The sequence below is a fragment of the Citrus sinensis genome, chromosome 8 (assembly GCF_022201045.2).
Source record: "Citrus sinensis cultivar Valencia sweet orange chromosome 8, DVS_A1.0, whole genome shotgun sequence".
Taxonomy (NCBI): domain Eukaryota; kingdom Viridiplantae; phylum Streptophyta; class Magnoliopsida; order Sapindales; family Rutaceae; genus Citrus; species Citrus sinensis.
The window spans coordinates 28,892,797-28,913,066 of NC_068563.1; the positions used below are offsets into that span (position 1 = coordinate 28,892,797).

General features: G+C 35.7%; 3 protein-coding genes across 5 annotated transcripts; 1 reads left to right on the forward strand and 2 right to left on the reverse strand.

The window, feature by feature from the left end:
- The first annotated feature begins 2,587 nt into the window (after positions 1 to 2,587).
- LOC102614975 (U-box domain-containing protein 33-like) lies at positions 2,588 to 7,741 on the forward strand. 3 transcript variants are annotated; one of them, XM_052432056.1, is made up of 7 exons: positions 2,588 to 3,028; positions 3,328 to 3,446; positions 3,778 to 3,887; positions 4,130 to 4,688; positions 4,963 to 5,514; positions 5,990 to 6,712; positions 7,331 to 7,741. In XM_052432056.1, the coding sequence occupies exons 1-7, from the start codon at positions 2,656 to 2,658 to the stop codon at positions 7,511 to 7,513; spliced, it is 2,619 nt and encodes an 872-aa protein (XP_052288016.1). In that variant the 5' UTR covers positions 2,588 to 2,655; the 3' UTR covers positions 7,514 to 7,741. The 3 variants fall into 3 exon arrangements, with proteins under 3 accessions (XP_052288016.1, XP_006488315.1, XP_052288017.1); XM_006488252.3 differs by having other exon boundaries at positions 2,590 to 3,073; XM_052432057.1 differs by lacking the exon at positions 2,588 to 3,028 and having other exon boundaries at positions 3,748 to 3,887.
- LOC102614672 (uncharacterized) lies at positions 7,667 to 9,667 on the reverse strand. The gene is made up of 4 exons (XM_006488251.4): positions 9,122 to 9,667; positions 8,855 to 8,977; positions 8,584 to 8,745; positions 7,667 to 8,505 (listed from the first exon to the last, which is right to left on the reverse strand). Exons 1-4 carry the CDS (start codon positions 9,259 to 9,261, stop codon positions 7,911 to 7,913), a joined length of 1,020 nt encoding a protein of 339 aa, XP_006488314.1. The 5' UTR covers positions 9,262 to 9,667; the 3' UTR covers positions 7,667 to 7,910.
- Positions 9,668 to 12,315: 2,648 nt separating this feature from the next.
- LOC102615266 (probable protein phosphatase 2C 23) lies at positions 12,316 to 15,882 on the reverse strand. Its single transcript, XM_006488253.4, has 4 exons — positions 13,874 to 15,882; positions 13,670 to 13,783; positions 12,855 to 13,119; positions 12,316 to 12,739 (listed from the first exon to the last, which is right to left on the reverse strand). The coding sequence occupies exons 1-4, from the start codon at positions 15,491 to 15,493 to the stop codon at positions 12,624 to 12,626; spliced, it is 2,115 nt and encodes a 704-aa protein (XP_006488316.1). The 5' UTR covers positions 15,494 to 15,882; the 3' UTR covers positions 12,316 to 12,623.
- Between the last annotated feature and the right edge of the window lie 4,388 nt (positions 15,883 to 20,270).

A 20,270-nucleotide genomic window follows, 5' to 3' on the forward strand; every position in this document is an offset into this window, starting at 1 on the left:
ATTGAAGAAGGCGAGCAAGAAGTGAGGGAATGACCGAGAGTGATTACTAGATCTCCGGCAAAGCCGCCACCGAGAAACGGCTTCAGAAGAGACTGGGTCGTCAATCAATCCCCCACCAGGAGATTCGACCAATCACCCGCCAGACAAATTGGCAGTGGGTCCCCAGTTCAGATTCATGACTCAGGTCGGGTCAAATTCCCCGGGAGAAGGGACCGGGGCGAATGCTCGAGAGGAATGACTGGATGAGAAAGGATGTGGCTCTTAGGGCTCATTTTGTTTTGTGAAATTGGGAATTAGGGGAGCGAAACATGGTGCGACATTAAGGGATCACCGGGAGAGGTGACCACATAAGAGAGGATGTGGCTGTTAGGGATTTACTGCAATAGTTTTCCCTAAAAAAATAATAATAACCTTAAAAAATTTTCGAGTTTTTTTAATTTTAAATGAGATTTTACGATTTTAGCCTTGTATACTGATGCTATACATAACTTTGTGAAACTGCAGGGGAGGGATGTAAAAATATAGAGATACTTTCTATTAAACTGTTATTACGTGAAACCTCGAGGGAGGTATGTAAAAATAACCCTTTTGGATTATTCCAACGTGGGTTAAGGAGCTGGTTGATACGGTTGGAAAAACTATTTCCGTACATGATATATCATAACAAAATATGTGCCTAGATGTTATAACCTCATTTGGTTGTTTGACTCCACTAATTTTGGTTTTTACTCCACCAATTTTGGCGAGGAAAAAGATGAAGTTGATCTTTCATGCGTTGTGTACTACACTCTGGTCAACTGCTGGTTGGCAAATTAAGATATAAGTGGACAATATTTCAAAAAGACGATAGGTGATTTCTTTGTTTAGATGGCTCTTTCATTTAATCATCTTTCCCCTTTTGTTTTATAATTAAAATGTTATATCATTTGAAATTTGGATGCAACGTCCAAATTTAATTGGGATCTGCGAGTGGTTTGGTTGCTTTAAAAGCTTTTACTGTTTATTTTTGGGAAAATTAAAATTTGGAGGCCATTTATAATTTTTTTAGTAAAAAAAAATTACTTTTTTAAAGAAGTATCTCTAAATTACTTTAATCAAAACTTCAAAACTTCAAAACTTCAAAATTACGGTTGAGCACCTCGAGTGAAGAAATTTTAGAATGCAACAAAAGTATTACTTCTAATATATTATACAATTTTTCTCTTGAAGTGAATTGCTGATTTAGCACATATTGGGTGCGGCAGAAGAAGAATAAAGTGTTTTTAATTAACATTCAAATACGAACTTGGAGACTTGGAGTGGTTGTTTGAACTTGATTTAATGACGAATAAGATGATGTATTAGTATTTTTTTTTTTATCTAATTGACTATTATGTTATGTGTTACATGTGTAACAACGAATCTGCAAAAAAAACATGCACGTCAGTATGTATATGGTCTCAGTCTGAGAGACAAAGGAGATGAAAAGTTGACTAAGATTATATGTGACCCAAAAAGGTTTAGCTTGTTCGTTAATTTCCTTTCAATTTTCTTTGCTTGTTTTATTTAACAGCGTCATGAATTTGATGATACACATGATAAGCTCGACGACTATCCATAATTCCAAGCAAGACTCTACTGAATCAATCACGTGTGTTAGGCAGTCCCAAAATTCTTAATGACAAAGTAAATTAAATACTACCACTGTGGCCTGTGGGGCCCCTTGATTTGCTAATCTGCATCTTCTTGACGTAATTGGTCCATTGATAACGCGTCAAACAGCACACCCTGTGTACAATAATGGACATAATTAGGGATTAAAAAGCAGACATTTTCACGCAGTTATATTTGTTTACATAAAGAGAGGGAAAGTTAGTGCATAAAGTATGGTTAAAATATCAGCAATCAGTCTTCACATTAGTGGATTATGGTTTTCTTTTTGTTATTATTATTATTTTACTGGATGAAATTATCATGTGTAGATATTTCTATTTTTATAATTCGGTCTGTAAAATAAAACTCTTTCTATAAAAATTATTCGAAGAGGAGAAAAATCATAAATATTTAAATAATAATTATGGGGTGCTTTTCCATTGAGAATTTGATAAATTTTTAAACAAACGTGGATCTCCAAATATATAAAAGCATATGCTTGAGATTATTGTTTTTTTTTTATTACATGGGACTATTGCTCAAATTACAACTCATATTACATGAGACTATAACTGATATTTATAAATCAGATTATTATTGAAACCAATTTACATCAATGTTAGTAGAGCTCTGTCTAAATTTTAACCCTCTTAAATATTCGAGAGATATCTACTCCTCACATTTAAATAAAAAAAAAGACTACCTTTACGTAAATTTAATTAAAAAAAGGGAGTCCCTATGTTACAATTAATGTAACATACACACTCAACAACAACCACACAAATAATGGGCCCACACAATTTGTGTGGTTGTTGTTGAGTGTGTATGTTACATTAATTGTAACATAGCATTTGCCTTAAAAAAAATATCCTTCACAATATATTTGTAGGAGTTCGAACTGCTGCCTTCCAATTTGGAGTGGAGGGCAGCAGCCCTAACCTAGTGGAAGAAAAATTATTATTAGTCAAGACAAAAGTCAAGCACTCAAAGGAAGCTGAGCTTCATTTTCGTAGAAACTATAAAATGAATGAGGTACCAAGGAAAGAAAATCTCACTGCTTTTCTTTATACGCTTCCCAACTTAACCATCACATGTATGCGTCAATGTCATGACTCACCAATAATAATACCCACCTGCGTAACCCGAACCCGAACCCGGACGGACTCTATCATTCCTTCAATGGAGGTTCTGAGACCGCCACCACAACACAGGCCGACCCACGACCCTGCCCGGTTCATGCTCGAGCGGAAGGTAGCGGTTCCTTCTCAGCTGCCGGAGATTGTTGAAGAGGAAGGAGGTGGCGAGAAAGTTTACGTTGCCCTGGGGAAGTGTGTAGAGAAAGGCTTGAGCTTGCTTCATTGGACGCTTCAACGGTTTGGAAGTAGCAGAGAGATTTGTATTCTTCATGTTCATCAACCTTCTCCTGTTATTCCCACTCTCTGTATGTGTTTATTTTAATGTTAAGAAAAGAAAAATAATTTTTTTTTAGCCATTAATGTGTTCAAATTTTGAACTTTTTAGCTTTTGTTCCGGTTTTTGAGACTTGAACTGTAAATGGGATCAGTTAATGAAGCTGTTTGAGCATCTAAATTTTGTAATTTTATTTTATTTTGTAGGAAAGGGTAGCAAGTTTTGAGTAATATGAGTTTGAAATGATATTGTGTCTATGTGTGTTTGTTGTGTTATGATTTGCAGTGGGGAAGTTGCCGGCCAGTCAAGCTAGTGCCGAAGTGTTGTCTGCATTTAGAGCTGAAGAGAGACAGAAAATGAAGAAGCTTTTAGATAATTACTTGAGAATTTGTGTTGAAGCAAAGGTGATCTTGAGCTTCTCTTTCTCAATATCTATAAGTTGTTTCGATAAATATTGGCTGTTCCACCATGTTGATTCCCTGTTTTTTTCTTAATTAAGGCATAAAGGAAACAAGTAATAAGCCCTGTAGAGATTAGTACCAGTTAAGTTCAATATTTTGTTCATTTGGGTTCGATCGCATCTTAGTGCTTTGATTCAAGTATAATGATACAGACATCTTTTGGTTGGATGAGATGCTCGATAATAATTCTTACTTTATGAAAAGAAACTTAAATATTTGCTAGGATCACTTTGTTATTTTGTAGGGAAATCTAAGGAAGACAGTTAATTTGTAGGTGAAAGCAAGGATCATTACAACTGAAGCTGACAAAATACAGAAAGCAATTGTGCAATTAATGAACATACATGGTATTCAGAAGCTTGTAATGGGGGCTTTTCCAGACAAGTAAGTCGTTTATTGATCATCCGAATCCAACCATTCTTTATTCATTGGTTTATAAATGTTCGAATATGCCTTTATTCTGCAATTTGGTGCTATTTTGAGACTTCTTTGATTATCTCCCGATTTGGTGTAGAACGTAATAAGAGCCCTGTAGTCGTATACCATGTCTCCTAAGATGTTTCTTCTTCTTCTTGTTTGTTGTTTTCCATTTTTCATCTGGCTCTTAACATAATGTCTCGTTACAGTTGCATGAAGGTGAAAATGGGCTCTAGAAAAGCAAGCTATGCTGCAAAAAATGCTCCCATGTTCTGCGAGATATGGTTTGTTAACAAAGGGAAACATGTCTGGACAAAAGAAGCTTCTGAAAGCCCCAATTCTTTTCTACCATTTTGTGGAGCAGAGACTAGGAGTGCAAAAATGTTAAGGTCTAGGTCATTGGAGAATTGTAATAGTACTTCATTATTTAACCCAGAAAGCATTCTTTCCAGGTCTGCTACAACTTTAACCCATGTTGGAATTACTGACTGGGTTCAAAGTGATCCAGTTCACATGGTATTTCCTTCATCGCCCACTATATCTTGTTCAGATATGAATTTATTTAGTCCAAGAAGTAGTAGCACTGGCTCAGGATACATGTCTGAGAAAAGGGAATCCACAGATTCCGATTCAAAGGTTGAGGAAGACCCTCTATATGTTCAGCATAGAGAAGTAAGCATTAAAGCTGAAGAATTAAGGAACAGTGCTTTTGCAGAGTTTTTAAATCGCAAAAAGTTGGAATCAGAAGCTATGGAAGCCATTGGCAAGGTATATCCATGCTTAAGGAACTTGTACTCATCTTATTTGTATTACACTACCAGATTTTGAGGGCAAACTTAATGAAGAATGTGATTCACCTGAATTTATACATGTTCTATTCTTGACGTTGTATTTCTTTAGTATTAAAGAATTTGGAGGGAGAAATTGAGGGAGAGAAGAAAAAGAAAAGGAAGAAATGAAAGAAGCTAGGGAGTGTCATCACATGCATTATATAATCATTAACGAGTGAATATTTTCCATTTTTCTTTTCCTATTTCTTCAGGTCAAAGCTTTTGAATCTGCCTATGCTCGTGAAATGCATCTCCAGAAGGAAGCTGAGGATGCACTTCAAACTACAATACAGGACCAAGAAAAGCTCAAGCAAGAGAAAGCTTTCGTAACTCAGGAGCTGCACAGGACCATGAGAAATGTTGCTCTCTTAAATAGTCGTGCACAGGAAGCAAACCGTAGACGTGATGAAGCAACTGGAGAGTTGAAACTCATCCAAGCATCCATTGCTACTTTGCAGCAGGAGAAGCAAAGAATAAGAAGGCAGAAAGTGGAAGCAGTGCGCTGGCTAGAGCGGTGGAGAAGTCGTGGGCAAGCTGGAGCTGCAAATTATGATGGGTTCATTGGGTTGGTAGAAGATTTGCCTGAGTCAGCTGAGTTTTCATTGGCAGATTTGCAAACTGCAACATGCAATTTTTCTGAAAGCTTCAAAGTTGGGCAGGGAGGATTTGGCTGTGTCTACAAGGGAGAAATGTTGGGTAGAACTGTTGCCATAAAGATGCTTTATTCTCATAACATGCAAGGGCAGTTAGAGTTTCAACAAGAGGTTGGCTTCTCTGTCTCTCCTCTCCTCCAAACTCTTTAGTTTCTATTCTCAGTTATAGGAAACCTTGAGGATTTTAAAATATGACAATTGTTGTGCAAAGTAGCCTGTTTCCAAAGTGTCTGTGCAGTTGCGCCACAGACCTTGCATCAATTGCTAACCTCATCGGGGTTGGCGAGAGAAGCAGCGAGCACTGTGTCACTTGGTGATATGGTCCTATGAAAAGTTTTCTGGTTCATTAACAATTATTTTTGTGCATATCCAAAAGACGCAACAAGATCATAATGTGCCAATATTTATTGAGTAGAAGAACTAGCCATCAAATGTTCCATTACGACATGTGATTCCACCCGGGGCATAAGATTCTGCAGTAAGAGTTGTGACTCAGAAAATGCTCTTATGTATCCTGCTTTGATAGGATTGCCCGGTAACTAAATGAGATAAAAAATATGTATCTATTTATAATTTGTGGTTGCAGGTTCGAGTTCTTAGCAAACTGCAGCACCCTCATCTAGTGACTCTGCTTGGCGCATGCCCAGAAGCCTGGTCCCTTGTATATGAGTATTTGCCCAATGGTAGTCTCCAAGACCGTCTTTTCCGTAAAAGCAACGTTTCTCCCTTGTTATGGAAGGATCGAGCTCGGATTGCAGCTGAAATAGCTAGCGGCCTTTGCTTTTTGCACTCATCCAAACCTGAAAAGATTGTCCATGGTGATTTGAAACCACAAAACATTCTTCTAGACTCTGAACTCAGCAGCAAGATATGCGATTTTGGCATCTGCCGGCTGGTAACCGAGGACACCCTTTATTTGCCCAGTTTTCATCGGAGCACTGCGCCAAAGGGTTCTTTTCCATATGCAGATCCAGAGTACCACAGGACTGGAGTCCTAACTCCCAAGTCCGACAGTTACTCCTTTGGGTTGATAATCCTACAGCTACTTACTGGAAGGCTGCCAGTTGGGTTAGCAGGTGAAGTGCGAAGAGCTGTGTCATGCGGGAAGTTATCATCCATCTTGGATCCATTAGCTGGAGATTGGCCTACGTTTGTTGCAAGGCGTTTAGTGGACCTGGGATTGCAATGCTGTGAATTGTACGGTAGGGAGCGACCCGATATCACACCATCTCTGGTAAAGGAATTGGAACAGCTGCATGTTGCAGAGGAACGACCAGTTCCATCATTCTTTTTGTGCCCCATTCTTCAGGTGTGTTATCACTTGTGTATAAGTGGGTTAATAATACAACAATTTTAATTATCAAGAGCCTTCTTGCTTGGAATTAGCTAACGAACCATTGAGTGGATAGTAACAGATTTAGTTTAGCTTTTAATAATTTCTTTTACAATGCCTAGCTTAAATTTGTTGCAATCAAGCTCTGCTTCCATTTTTGGACATGCTTAGCTTTTGCAACACTAGGGCTCAACTTTCTTAGCAAAAGTCGTTGTTCTGCTGCCAAGCCTGCCACAGACATAATGACTGTTACCCCAGAAAACTCTATTATATAGCACTTTTTTTCAAAGTAGGATTTTGGGCTTCTGGGCAGATATTTATTAGTCCTACTTGTGCTTTCTGAGAATTAATATGTAATGAGAGATACTTTAGGCACGATCTAAACAGACTGCTGAAGCTGGGTTAGCGTCTTTGCTGCTAATAGTTAAAACTCTGAATTATGCTATGCTATTCTCATTTTGTTCTTTGATGAGTATGAAGATGCCATGTCATGATCATGGAGAGCTGTGATGAATGTTCAGCTTGTTTGCTTCCTGTGTGCAACTACAACTTATTATACCAATGCAGTTTATGCATGGGCTGGTTTGCTTTCAGGAAATAATGCATGACCCTCAGGTGGCAGCAGATGGATTCACATATGAAGGGAAAGCCATTCGTGACTGGTTGGAAAATGGCCGTGAAACTTCTCCTATGACCAATTTGAGGCTCAGTCACTTGCATCTAACTCCCAATCATGCTTTGCGGCATGCGATTCAAGACTGGCTGTGCAAATCTTGAATACCCATGAATTCATATATGTATGTAGTTTACATGTTATTAGTGTGTATAGAGTTGCATTACAAGACATTCATGTGTGTCCATTGTATATCATGCAACTAGTGTGCTTAGTCAGGAATAGCCTCATTCTATACGAAAGAAAATCAGAATATCTGAAGTGCAATTTGTAATAGTTTGTTGATATTCTATGGTGATCTGAATACGAAGTTACACTCTTATCAATAGAAAGACCTCTAGAAGTGCTTAACCAACATACTTTGTATGTACATACTAAGCAAGCACAACTGGCTGTTGAACTACATAACACGTGACAGCAGAAAAACCTAACAAGAAAAGCTTCATTGTTTTTGTAAATCTGCAGGCATCATCGGTGCTTCACTCAGATCAGTTGAATTCATCAACAACCTTGCAAGATTCCATCTCTTGCAGAAAGCAAAGATGCATTAGTTTGATTCTCAGTTTCACTGAAGGGATGATCATCTTCTATTAAATTTCCAATCTGATTTTCATCATTCTTGCTTTCTATAAGTGGAATAGATTCTCCTGTGATATGCCATCCATGTGACTCTTCCTTGCTAGGAACCATATTTTCTTTGAAACTTGTTTGAGTTTTGGGATTCCGAAGGACCTCTTCATCAATGCAACTACCCCAAGAGCTTGAATTCCCAGCTCTCTTGACGGGTTCAAAACTTGACTCCTCACTTCTGTGCTGTACTTTCTCAACTTTCTGAATCAATCCTCCATTCTCAAATGGTAGCTGATTTTCTTCATTTTCAAAGTTAGTGAACTGAGAGTTACATCTATCAAATGTTCCCCGGGACGATTCCCGAAGAATTCCTTTTGCTGAAGATCTCTGGCAAAAGCTACCAAACCCTTGAATCCCTCTTGTCAGCTTTCGAGCTCGGTCTCTTTCTTCCTTCAGAAGAGATCCCTTTTCAATCAACTTCAAAATTCTATCGGATTTCTTCCTAACAGCTAAACCCCAGTTGAATCTGCACATACATAGTTTTATTAAGATATGACATTAAAGCTAGTCAAATGAAACATCAGAGAAATCAACGCATGCAAACCCTTTCTCATCGATTAGCTGAAAGCTACCCATCTCTCCAATAACATCTTTGTCACTCTGAAATTCATTTGACACGCTCTCTGGTCCATGAGTCAGCAAGTGTTCAAGTACAACCAATGAGTTGTAAGAGACCCTCCAGTTCTTTCTTTCAAATTTCGAAAATCTAATAACATCAATTAACGCGCACACAATGTTAAAAATATAAACTCAGATAAATGTTGTTTACCTCCTTGATAATAAAAAAGAGAAAGAAATCGAAATGTTAAACAAACCTGTTGTGAAGTATTGCCACGATTCGCCAATAATCATCAACCTCAAAAGCAGCTCTTGATATTGATCCCATGGTCCTTGTATCCGGCGCCCACGTGTTTCCATTTGTAGCTTCTTCAGTCAACCTTCAAGACAATAGAAAACCAACACAAAAATTATTTCAGATCATCCAAGAACCAAAACAGAACTTCCCCAGTAACACAAACACATCAAGTGATTCAAATATTGAAAAGTTAAAGAGAGTCTTTTCATCCATAAAATAAACTTACAGTTCTGCAGGTGTGACGTCAGTCAACGCTAAACGAGCAGTTTTGATCTTCTCCTTGAAGAAAAAGGAAGCTTGCTTCTTGAATTCATGAAAAGAAGAAGAACCCGTGTTGCTGTTATTGTTTTTGCTTAATATTGACATGATTTAGAAGAGAAAAGTTACAACTTTGGATCAGCTTTTTCATACAAATGGTAGCTTTGGTATAGGCAGGATGCAAAGCGCAACTAATCCAATCAAGGCAACAGAAAAATAATACTTAAAGTGGGGCTTTGTCTATGTAATCAAAATATTATTATTTTTTTTAAATGCTACACTATTTACTGCTAATTTAATGGAGAAAATTTCAAAGTAGCTCTTGTGTGACAGAAACAATGAGAGAGTTCGAGATTGAAATTTTCAACTTTCTGAAAAAGATTCATTAGTATTTAAAAATACAGAAAAGTTTAATAAATTATGGAGGTAAAGTCAACATCGAAGAAAGTACTGGCTGATGGGTGTTTTTCTGATTTGAATTTTAAATTTCTTGATGCCAATTAGTAATAACAAGCTGTGCCACCAGATCTTGGGGATGAGCAGGTTCTTCTGGTGATTGCCTTCGTTGTTTTTTTGTCACAAAATAAGATGTGATAAAACAGTCATAAACTATGTTATATTATAGCAACCTTAGGTTGTTATTAATAATAATAATACAAGCATCAGAATTTGAAATGAGGATTTTAATTTAGATGGCTCTTGGTTTTTTTTTTCCCCCCTTTTTTTTTTAATTTTATAACACTATATAGTTCTTCGATTTGCTTATCAAAAGTAAAATGTGGTAAAGACCTAGGTGTAGGTAAATTCAGTTTCAATTATGTTTTCTCAAAAAATTAAACCCAGTTTAGTCTAATATTTGAAACGGATTAATTTTTCTCTTTTTTTTATAAATTCAATTTTTGATTTTTTTTTTTATTTAACAATGGGTTTATAACTTCTAAATCAAACATCAAATTAGACTTTCGTTTAGAATTGAGGTTGAACATTATACAACTTAAAAGTTACAGTAGTAAAGTATTTGGTAAATATTAGTTGTTGTAACTTGTAAGCTAAGTTCATTTAATTTTAAACTTGGATAATGAAAAATCTATTATATCTTTACTAATTTTTATCAAAATTATTAATTAAAAATTATATTTTGTACATATCATTAATTTGTATTTCATAATTACCTTTTTTTTTTTTCACAACAGCTGTTAACTTAAAAGTTGTAGCATCTCAATATCAAGCGGGACCTCAATTGATCTGAACTTGTTAAGTTAAAATTAATAGAATTTGAATCATTTTACCCACCCACACATAAAATGTGCTACATAAAGTAGTAACCTTGGTTTGTTTTCCAGTCGTTGCAACCAATAAATTACATTTTAGAAACTTTGCTAATTTATTATTCTTCATGTTCATGTTTCATCAGCTACATGTTATAGTTTTAATGAGATTAACAACGTTAAGGGAATTAATGTTACAATAGTAATGGTATATGATCAGAGTATTGATCATAGTATTTCTTACTGTATTGTAGTAATAGACTTCGCATTGTTTTGAGATGAATCAATTTGATTTGGATGAAGCAACTCGACCCCAAGGATAAAGTTAACATTGGGTAAGTGGGTGCAGCTGCCTTGGCCGATTTAAAAAATCCATTAAATTACATTCATTGTTTAAATCTTAGTTCCCATGAATTTAATTAAAAAAAATTAAAATTAAAATTTAAACTCCTAACTCTGTAAATTAAATTAACATACCCCATAAATTAAGGCTATGAGCATTTATATTAAATTTATTATAAAGTTATCTCCCATGAACTAAATTTCTGAGTTCACACCCATTTTGGTTGAAAGTATTTTCTTCTTCTCTACTAAAAAATAATTTTAAGATGATAATGTAAATTATCTTAACATGAATAGGACGAGGAGGAAGAATGGATTCCCCCGATTCGCCGCCGGCTCGCCATTGTACATAATAATAATTAAAAAAAGAAATCCACTGATTTGAATGAATATAAAGATTAAATATCTGATGAAACGCGACGAAGAAGCTAAAATATTCAAAGCACGACATTCGTCTTTTGAATTCTTTAAGGCTTCTTGGCTGTACGAAGTTGAACGTGTCCACACCTCGCTGCCTTCATCTCGTGACACGTGTCTCTCCTTCAAATCAGATAGCCTTCCCCATCAAATGTGTGTGGTAGAAGGCAGTGCAAACAAATTGGGTTACCTCTGGAATGAGCTGGGCAGGTAGGTACAACCCAAGTCAATAAAATTCTGAGCCCAAGTAAAATCACTTTCACGGCCCGTAAAATACACATGGCAAAAGCCTGGAGAGAAAAGCCGACTGATTGGAAGTTGGCAGTTGAAATAAATAAAATGGTTTCATTTTGCGAAATCTTGATGCAATTAATACATACAATACTTGCAGTTCAAAAGGTATAGTAAATTGGACTGCCCAGCAATTACTGTTGGGCTTCATATCAACGAGGCAAATGCTTGGGGTAGGCTGATGCTGCAGAGCTTGACCTTGAACGCAATGCAATATTGGTATGAACTAAATGAAAGTTTTTAATTGCTGACACCAATCTCTGATCTCTTCCCAACTGCATACAATGCATTAACTTCTAAAGTAGTTAGCAGTTACAGGGAGTTATATCTGCTCAGGCACAGGCAGGATCTCATAAGTACTTTGATCTTGACTCTTCAGGCTCTTGTTTTGCCATGTGAAGAGACGAATGGGACCCAAAAGGGTCTAAGATTTCTTTTGGTATTGGTCAGTTTTGAGCATTTTTTAAGATGGGACATCATTGTGCTTACCACGGTTTTGACTTTTGACGATCTTGTCTCTTGAGAAGCTTCACTGCGTGCTGTCTTTGAAGCTCAAATTGGACATGTTCGTCCGATTGCATTTTGATTTTAGTATCCAGTTCTGATTCTCTGCAAACATGAAAATACCAGAGTACGTGTTGCCCATAATTGATAGCATTCACTCAAAGGTGTTGCCTTGCAAGTGACCAATCATCCTCATCAAATTTCAAAATATTCTCATTAGCAAAAGCGCCAGTTGAATTGTATACAAAGATGCAGATGCTGAGATGACTATTGTTGCCAATTCCATCTGGCGGGCTGAGTTGAAAGCAACTCCGAGAAAGCAATTGTAGAGATAAAGACGAACAAAACCCTTTTTGCCAAAAGGAATATCATTTTATTTATGGGGAAAAATTACAATTTTGCTATGACAGTATAATTATAAAAAAAAAAAAAAAAAAAAAACCAGCTCTTACAACTTTACAAATCCTCACCACCCAGAACATTTTTTTTTTCCACAACTAAGTTTCACTCAGGCATTCAATGGAAGCTTAATTGTTTATGTTATAAAGGTGGCCAAGGAAAAAGAACTGCAAAAAAGTGAATTGCCTGCCCGACTTTTTAGTGGCTGCCTCTGCACCTTTTTCTTCTTTAATCAGTGGGTTTCTCTACTTACACAAATGATCTCCATATTCTTCCTTCCAAAGATATTACTATGATGGAAACATCATCATGGTATCGCCTTCGATCCCCTTGAGGTATTTCAAGTAACTCGTGAAAGTCCATTCCTGCAATTAACCAAAAAATAAATAAATATACAAATATTTGGTACCATTAGATTCTTGTGGGAATTAGATTTTAATATGCCTAATGATTCTGATCATAGCGGGTTTTGATTAATACCAGCTTTCTTTGCAGCCCGGAAGAGTACTTCCTCAACCAGATGCTGTGCTGGATCCCCCTCTGGTTGTAGCTGGATGAAAAGTTCAACCTCAGAAACAGCTTCCTTGTTCGTGAAGTATTGATAGAGCCCGTCAGAGGATAATATCAAAAACCTGTCTTTCGGTCCTAGTTTATGGTGGTATAGAGATGGTAAACAATTGATGTAGGGAGCAGTGCCCTTGTAGTCGATTCTGAACATCTCTAGAAGTGCATTATTCCACTTTGGCTGCAGACAAAGAAGGGAAATCAGGTGCTAGAACTGACAATCATAGCAAATTAAAATCAAAGAGTTTTTCCAAGAGCAAATGTGAAAATAATAGTCAGCTGGACTCAAAATTCCCGATACCAATCAATTATGTCACAGAAGCTCTAATGTACTCATAAGTTTATCTGTGTAAAAGATAAAAGAATCTACTTGGATGCCATTTTGCATCAGAAACTCTCATGTTTGGCTACTTCACAGAAACTAAACACATGAGATTGGCAGCCTATATTTATAATGACAAATATCACTGCTATGCTAATCAACTGGAAATTTGTGAAGTCTGCATATGTGGTGTTACTTATGTAAAATTGGAAATTGCCCACCTAAGTTTCAGGAAATTGGAGACCGTGTTCTAAATATAATAATATTTATGTTGGTATGCTTGAAAGATATTCCAAAGATCATTCAGGACTTATGCAAACAATGGATTCTTTCAGACACCAAATGCAGCCAAAAGCAACAGCATAGTTAACTTAATATCTAATATTTATGGGGGAAAAAAAAAGAACACCTGTTTGAGAAAGCCAGCACCAAAAGCCCGAGTGACCTTCAATGAACCTTTAACGCGATCATTCATCACAGCACAAGCATCATCCGAGTGTTCATTTTTTATCCTTTGAACTTCCTGAAATTCAATAAAATACAAACCTTTCAATCACTAAACAAAAACTCCCAAGAAACTGAACAGTAAGTCAATGATAGCCAAACCCTTTACCTCTTCCACACTAGTACTATGATCCACAGAAAGCTGAAAAGCATTCAGATCAGATATACAAGGCTTATCTCCATCAAATCCCTCAAGATCATGCAATGTCTCTTCATTAATCCTCTCCAAATCCTGCCTAAATTTGCCAAGCCAATAATCAGGCTCCGCCTTTTGTGCCAAAACCGCTCTACTATCACCCACATTCATAACATACACATCCTCCCCTTTCATTAACATCACAAGCACACAAGAACCCATCAAGGCCAGCTCCGGATTCTCCATCAACATCCTATCAGCTATATCCAAATACGCCTCCTCTGTTTTCTTCAATGCTTGTGACAATGCTTTTAACACATCCCCATGAATCACATCCTGTACCTTATCTTTATAATTGTTATTCAATTGTTCCTTTAGTTTCCTATCAAGTTCTAATCTTTCCCGGTCCCACTCGCACTTCCACTTCCTCTGATTCTCCTCCCATTTCTTAGCCGCCCCTCTATAACTACTTCTGAATTTCTTGCTTCTGCTTCTCCCCGTATTAGAATCAAATTCAACATAATTTGAACAGCTTTCCGCGGTACAATTCGTTACCGTTTCACTTTCTAAAGTAGAATTTTTACCCGGAGACGAAGTAGGTGCATCCATTGATAAAGGTTCAAATTTATCATCCCACAATAACCCTTTAAGTTCTTTATGAACAGCTGAGTATAAATTTGATAAAAGAAAATCAGGCGCATCAGGGCCATTGAATCCATCGTAGATTCCAACAAAAACCCAACCGTGTTCCTCCGAAACGACGACGTGTACACGATCTTCGCCAGCTTTACCCTGAGCCCATTGAAGATTTTGACTCTCTAAAGAATCATCGTCTTCCAATAAACTACCGTCGCTACTCACTGTCAAGTTGTTGCTGTTGTCGTTTTGGTTCTTATCCGACGCGAAAACCCATTCGGGTTCTTTAACCGAAGCCGAAGCCACTCCTTTAATCGGGGCTACGATTGAGTTCAAATTCTGGCCGCGAGAGATTGTCTTGGATATTGCCCTTTGCAGGACCCGAATCAGCGACGTTTTTCTTGATCTGGGCCGGAGAATAAAACTCGAATGTGAGAAGCTTCGTTGGAACCGGTCAGGGACGGAGCTATCCTTTTCAATCGGACCGGAAAACAACCCGCCGCGGTCGAGAGGACCCGATAAGAACCCTCTCTCAATTGGACCCGAAAGAAACCCTCTTTCCAACGGACCAGAATTGTAGTTACCCGGAAAAATGGGACCGGAGTTGATCAGATGCTTGGAAATCGGCTGAAGAGGAATCGAAGAGAAGTTGTTGGAGCAATCAAAAGCGGCGGCTCGATCGAAGCTGCTGTAAGTGTACGGATCAACGAAGGCGGTCGAAAGCGGGGTGGAAGTGTTGGCGCTGACGGAGGCTCCGGAGATAGTGCGGAACGTGGTGGTTTCTTCGGAGTAGACCTTGGAAGAAGAGTGGCGGGCCTGCTCGGGTCGGACGTAACAGAAAGAGTGACCAAGACCTTCGTCCAGCGGTTCGGATATTAAAACAGACATGTCGTTTCGGCGGCGAGCATGTTCGCCTCCCGTGAAACACACAGATAGTTTTCCGATACCGTTGCCCATACTAAAACTAAAATTTAACAACCCCCAGAAGAGAAAAACAGAAGATTTATAAATTTAAAAAAAAAAAAGAAAACAAAAAACAGAGAGATTAAGAGAAGCTTTTAATGGAATCTAATATGAAAGATTTTGTGGGGAACTTTTGTGAAGGGTGAAACAGAGAGAGACGAAGAAGATGAAGAAGAGGCGGTGAGGTTAAGAAAGAGAGAGAGAGAGAGAGAGGCGTTGACTTTTGAGCAATGGGGGCGTGTTGAAAATAAAAGAAAATGCTTTTGTTTGATTAATTTTATTTGTTTATTTATTTTAAAAAGCGGGGAAATTCTTTGGTGGCTTTGCTTTTGGTTCTATTTTTGTGCGTGTGGTGTGGACTGTGAATAGCGAGAAGCGTTGACTATGGCTGGGGGTTTTGAGTAAAACCGGTGGGTTTGGGGAGGATTTTAGTTTGGATTAAAAGCAGTCAAGTCGTAACTTCCTCTATAGAAATAGGTGAGCACACTTTTTAACTCTGAAAATTTTTGTCTGGAAAGTATCAAAAAAGTCAAAACATCTTTAAATAAGCCTGGAAGTCCGTGCCACGATCACCGTTGGATCGAGCGTAGTGGATTAGACAAAAATCAAGGGTTGACTGACACCTGTCATCTCATTATTGCCTCCTTGTGTTCTTTCGTCAACTTGAGGTTTCCCGAGTACTCTTCTCACTCTTCACACTCCCGGCTACAACTTGCCTTGACTTTCGTCGATACTTCTCAGAATATTATTTATTATTACAATAATATTATCAATTTGAAAATTTAACTCCCAATGATGACATTTACTTGAATGATAAATTTTTTTAATTAATTAACCACCAATTAATAGATAACTATCATATAAATTAGGATTAAATTATAATTTAAATATTAAGGATGTCTGACATTGCTTTTTTTAATTATTATTATTATTATTGTCATCATTGGCAAGTTGGCAACTCTCACCAAAATTTTTATTTTCCTATTGTTCTTATTGGGAAAAATTTTGGTTTCTTTATCTAATAATCTTAAGTGGGGTGGGGTGGGGTGGGGTGGGGCTAATTATCAATTAAATATTGTTGTGTGCGTCGGTGTGGGGGGTTTCAGGCAATTTCTTGACCAGTTAATGGCATGATTATTATTCTCAATTGACTTTGATACAAGTGAAGAATAATGAACAAACAAGGATCCATTACCGTTCCAGGAAGGAGGTCCAGTGAATTTCTAAGGCCATTTTTAACTTTACGGAAGAAGTATGTATATTTCTCCAAAATTTAGTAGATAGATAACCTAAATAGGTATAGATGTCACATATTATTCATTTAAAAGTTATAAAATTTTACCATCTAATACACAAATGATGAATTAATAATTTTAATCGTACCCTGCCAGAATAAAATCAAGAGATGTTTTGTATTAAAATTATCATTCTATCAATGCACATAAAAGTTCAGATAAACATTAAAATGTCTGCCATGTCTTGTGTTTACCTCTAATTTGGTAAAATAAAAACCCATCATATGTAGCATTCCCCCCCCCCCCCTTCTTTTTTTACTTCAAGACTTCATACATATTGATACTTATGGGAGAGTTAGGAGATGCCATCATATTGTCCACTCTATAATTACATCAATTAAAGATTTGCATAATAACTTTATTATTATTATTTTTTAAAGGAGCATTCACCACCATTCACTATTTACGTGCAAATTGATAATTTTTTATTTTTATCTCGATACGTGGCAAAATGGGCATCTGCCACGTTTCAACTAAAAAGTCAATGTGGCACATCATGATACAAAGGTAATTGGTTTTGGGTTGATGATTGTTTCCAACACCTTCAAAGAAATTAAGTGCGGATGGAGACTAACCCATTTCATGTACAAATATATTTTAACAATTTGAGAGTCCAACAGAACCTAGGTTCTAACATTAATTTAATAGGAGGAGAAGAAGATTAAAAAGCTTAATTAATTAATTACAATTTCCACTTTCATAATAATATCCCACTTGAGAATTCAAAGCAATCATCATTTCAATATTGCAAGTGGAGTGAGCTTCTTATCCACCATCTCCACGAATTTCTTGACCCCCACCAATATTAACTTCTCTTCATTTTGTCATCTTGAACAGCTCCTCAACATTGCATCATTGTAATAATATATTTTCCTTTTAGAGTAGATGTCAATAAATTAAAGATATTTATTATGTTTTATTTGAATAATAGTTAGCTGCCTTAGTAGAAATAAAATTATATACAGTTCTTTAAAAAAATATTATACAATTTATTTTTATTTCTTTGTTTTAAAGATGATATAATTATATTAAAGAACCAGTCTCGTGCAAATAAACACTCAAAGTGATATTGACTTTGAATAATTTATTGTTGCAAAATAATAATAACAACTAGAATTATAAAATGTTATAGATGATATCTAGGTTGAAATCAATTTTAAAAAGCAAGCAACACTGAGAATATATTTTACAAAAGACACATAGGCATATAAATTTTTTTAATTAAATAATTATTAAATTATATAATAAGTGGGCCATGAAGGAAAATTTACTTTTTTTAAAATAATTAGTTCACATTGGCCTCAAGTTGAGGTTGACAAAATCTATTATTTAATTAAGTTTATTAACTAATGGAGTATTATTTTATGAAGGTTCTACTATATATCTAAAATTTTGTTACTTAAATAATTTCCCCTGTTATAAAAGATTTTGACAGCTAAAATTTCATGTAAAATTGTAAATAAATTTTTAAGAGATAGAGTTATTTTAACCCACTAAATTCCTCACAACATCTTTTTTAAATTAGAAATTTTTAGTTTAGAAATATAATTTGGTCAATTACTAATTTGATCTTATTCTTTGTCCATCGATCACCTTCCCTTATCAATATTTATCATGATACATAAAATAGATATTAAATTTAACAATTAAAATAATAAATTATAATTTGACAATCATTTTAATTAAAAAATAGGTGTTGAAAAGAAATTAATGAGTTCAAATAACTTCATCCTTCTTTCGGAAGTGTTGTTATTGAGTAATTTTATTGAAACAGCCATCAGGCACAATTGTCATTATTATTTTGTTTTGAGAAAAGTACTTTTACACTAAGAAAATTTACCTCTTTTAAGCACCTTTTTTTTTTTTCATTTTTACCCGTAATTTTACTATTACAATCTCTTAGTAAATTTTTTAGTGCTTTCCCGATCATGATCTTGTTAAATATTCTATGCAATGAGATCCAAACAGCTCATACCAAAATTATTTATGTAATGACTAATGAAGCATTAGAAAGAAAAAAAAAATGTTATTATATTTTGAACAATCAACCATCTTCGTCCCGAAGAAAGACTATGGGCCAACTACGTTGACTCAAAAAGTTGGAGGAAAAAGAATTAATCTTGTTTTAGATACTTTAATTAATCTTTGATTTGATTTGATAGTACTTATATAAATTATATGCAAGTGATGGAAGGTATGTAATTGACTTGTTTCAATTTCACCTCTGGCCAACACCTCGATGTTGTCATCTTTTCTGCGTATTTTAGTGGGTTTTTCTTTGGCTTTGCTGGCACCATACATATGCAGGTTTTGTTGAATCGTTAATGCTTTCCAATTCAGCTAAAACCTTTCTTTGTGGCTTTTGGTAAAATAAAATTTTTTCTTTAATTATAAAAAAAAAAAAAAAAAAAAACAGTGAAGTGAATAGCAATTTAACAGTTTGATCCTGAAGAAAACGAACCCGCAAAAGGAATACACCCATTGATAAAAATTATGAAACAAAGCTCTCTTTTTTTACTTTAAACAAACGCTAGGATGTGATTTGCTCGCAGAAACATAAGGAAATTCAGAGACTACCCTAAATTATTTAAGCAAATTTAACCAAACTACAAAAAGAATGTTGAATTTGTACAAGACAAAGGAAGCTTAATTTGCAAAAAAGAAGATGCAGGGGGCGTGGGGAAATTGTAATTTGCAAATAAAGATATTTCAAAGAAGAGAATGTAATGCTAGCCATTGTGCGAGCACAATCCAGATAGATTTTGACTTGAGAAAGGAATTTTGAGGCACCTTGGTCATTGTCATTAGGCACCACCACCAAATTCCACTTGCAAATAGTAACCATTCTTGCATTTTATCATCACTGTTTCAATGCCATTCATTCCCCTTTTCTTTGGCCCTATTTCATGTGCTGCCAAATTTGACAAAAGAGATCAATAATGTGATCTTATAAACTTCCCATCTTGTTCCTCTCATGTCTTCCCTATCTCTTAAGATACACTCATACACATACACTTTCACATATAGGACACTTGCCTATTTTGCTATATATATATAATTCTTATATTCATTTTGGATTGAATTGATAGTGCTTTTTGACATGAACGAAAGCATTACCGAACGTCAAAAAGTGTTTTCTCTTTTTAAGATGTGATTTGAAATATTTTTAACGGGATCCGATTACTATATATAAACAAATTGTACATAAATAATTTTTTAAATAAATATGTTTCAAGTATCTAGTTTGATTACTATATAAAAAATATAAAAATATTGTGTTTCTCCTGATTTCATGTGAATTGATCACTCGAGTCGTCAATTTGTTCACACACACATAGAATTGATCACTCGGATCTTCAATTTGTTCACACACACACACAAATATTTTCCAATCAAAGATTTTAAAGTGTGGAAAATTCCAGAAAAAAATTTAAAATTATACAGTTTTAAAGTTAAATTTTACAATACTATTAAAC

Bases quoted from the DNA above. Each gene is read 5' to 3' on its own strand.
- LOC102614975 (XM_006488252.3), top strand. From the start codon at position 2,656: ATGAATGAGGTACCAAGGAAAGAAAATCTCACTGCTTTTCTTTATACG. The intron at 3,074-3,327 runs GTATGTGTTTAT...TATGATTTGCAG, and splicing joins TCCTGTTATTCCCACTCTCT to TGGGGAAGTTGCCGGCCAGT. The intron at 5,515-5,989 runs GTTGGCTTCTCT...TTGTGGTTGCAG, and splicing joins AGTTAGAGTTTCAACAAGAG to GTTCGAGTTCTTAGCAAACT.
- LOC102614672 (XM_006488251.4), bottom strand. From the start codon at position 9,261: ATGTCAATATTAAGCAAAAACAATAACAGCAACACGGGTTCTTCTTCT. The intron at 8,978-9,121 runs GTAAGTTTATTT...ATTGTCTTGAAG, and splicing joins GACGTCACACCTGCAGAACT to GTTGACTGAAGAAGCTACAA. The intron at 8,506-8,583 runs GTTTGCATGCGT...ATGTATGTGCAG, and splicing joins CAGCTAATCGATGAGAAAGG to ATTCAACTGGGGTTTAGCTG.
- LOC102615266 (XM_006488253.4), bottom strand. From the start codon at position 15,493: ATGGGCAACGGTATCGGAAAACTATCTGTGTGTTTCACGGGAGGCGAA. The intron at 13,784-13,873 runs GTAAAGGGTTTG...ATTGAATTTCAG, and splicing joins ATAGTACTAGTGTGGAAGAG to GAAGTTCAAAGGATAAAAAA. The intron at 12,740-12,854 runs GTATTAATCAAA...GGTTAATTGCAG, and splicing joins CCGGGCTGCAAAGAAAGCTG to GAATGGACTTTCACGAGTTA.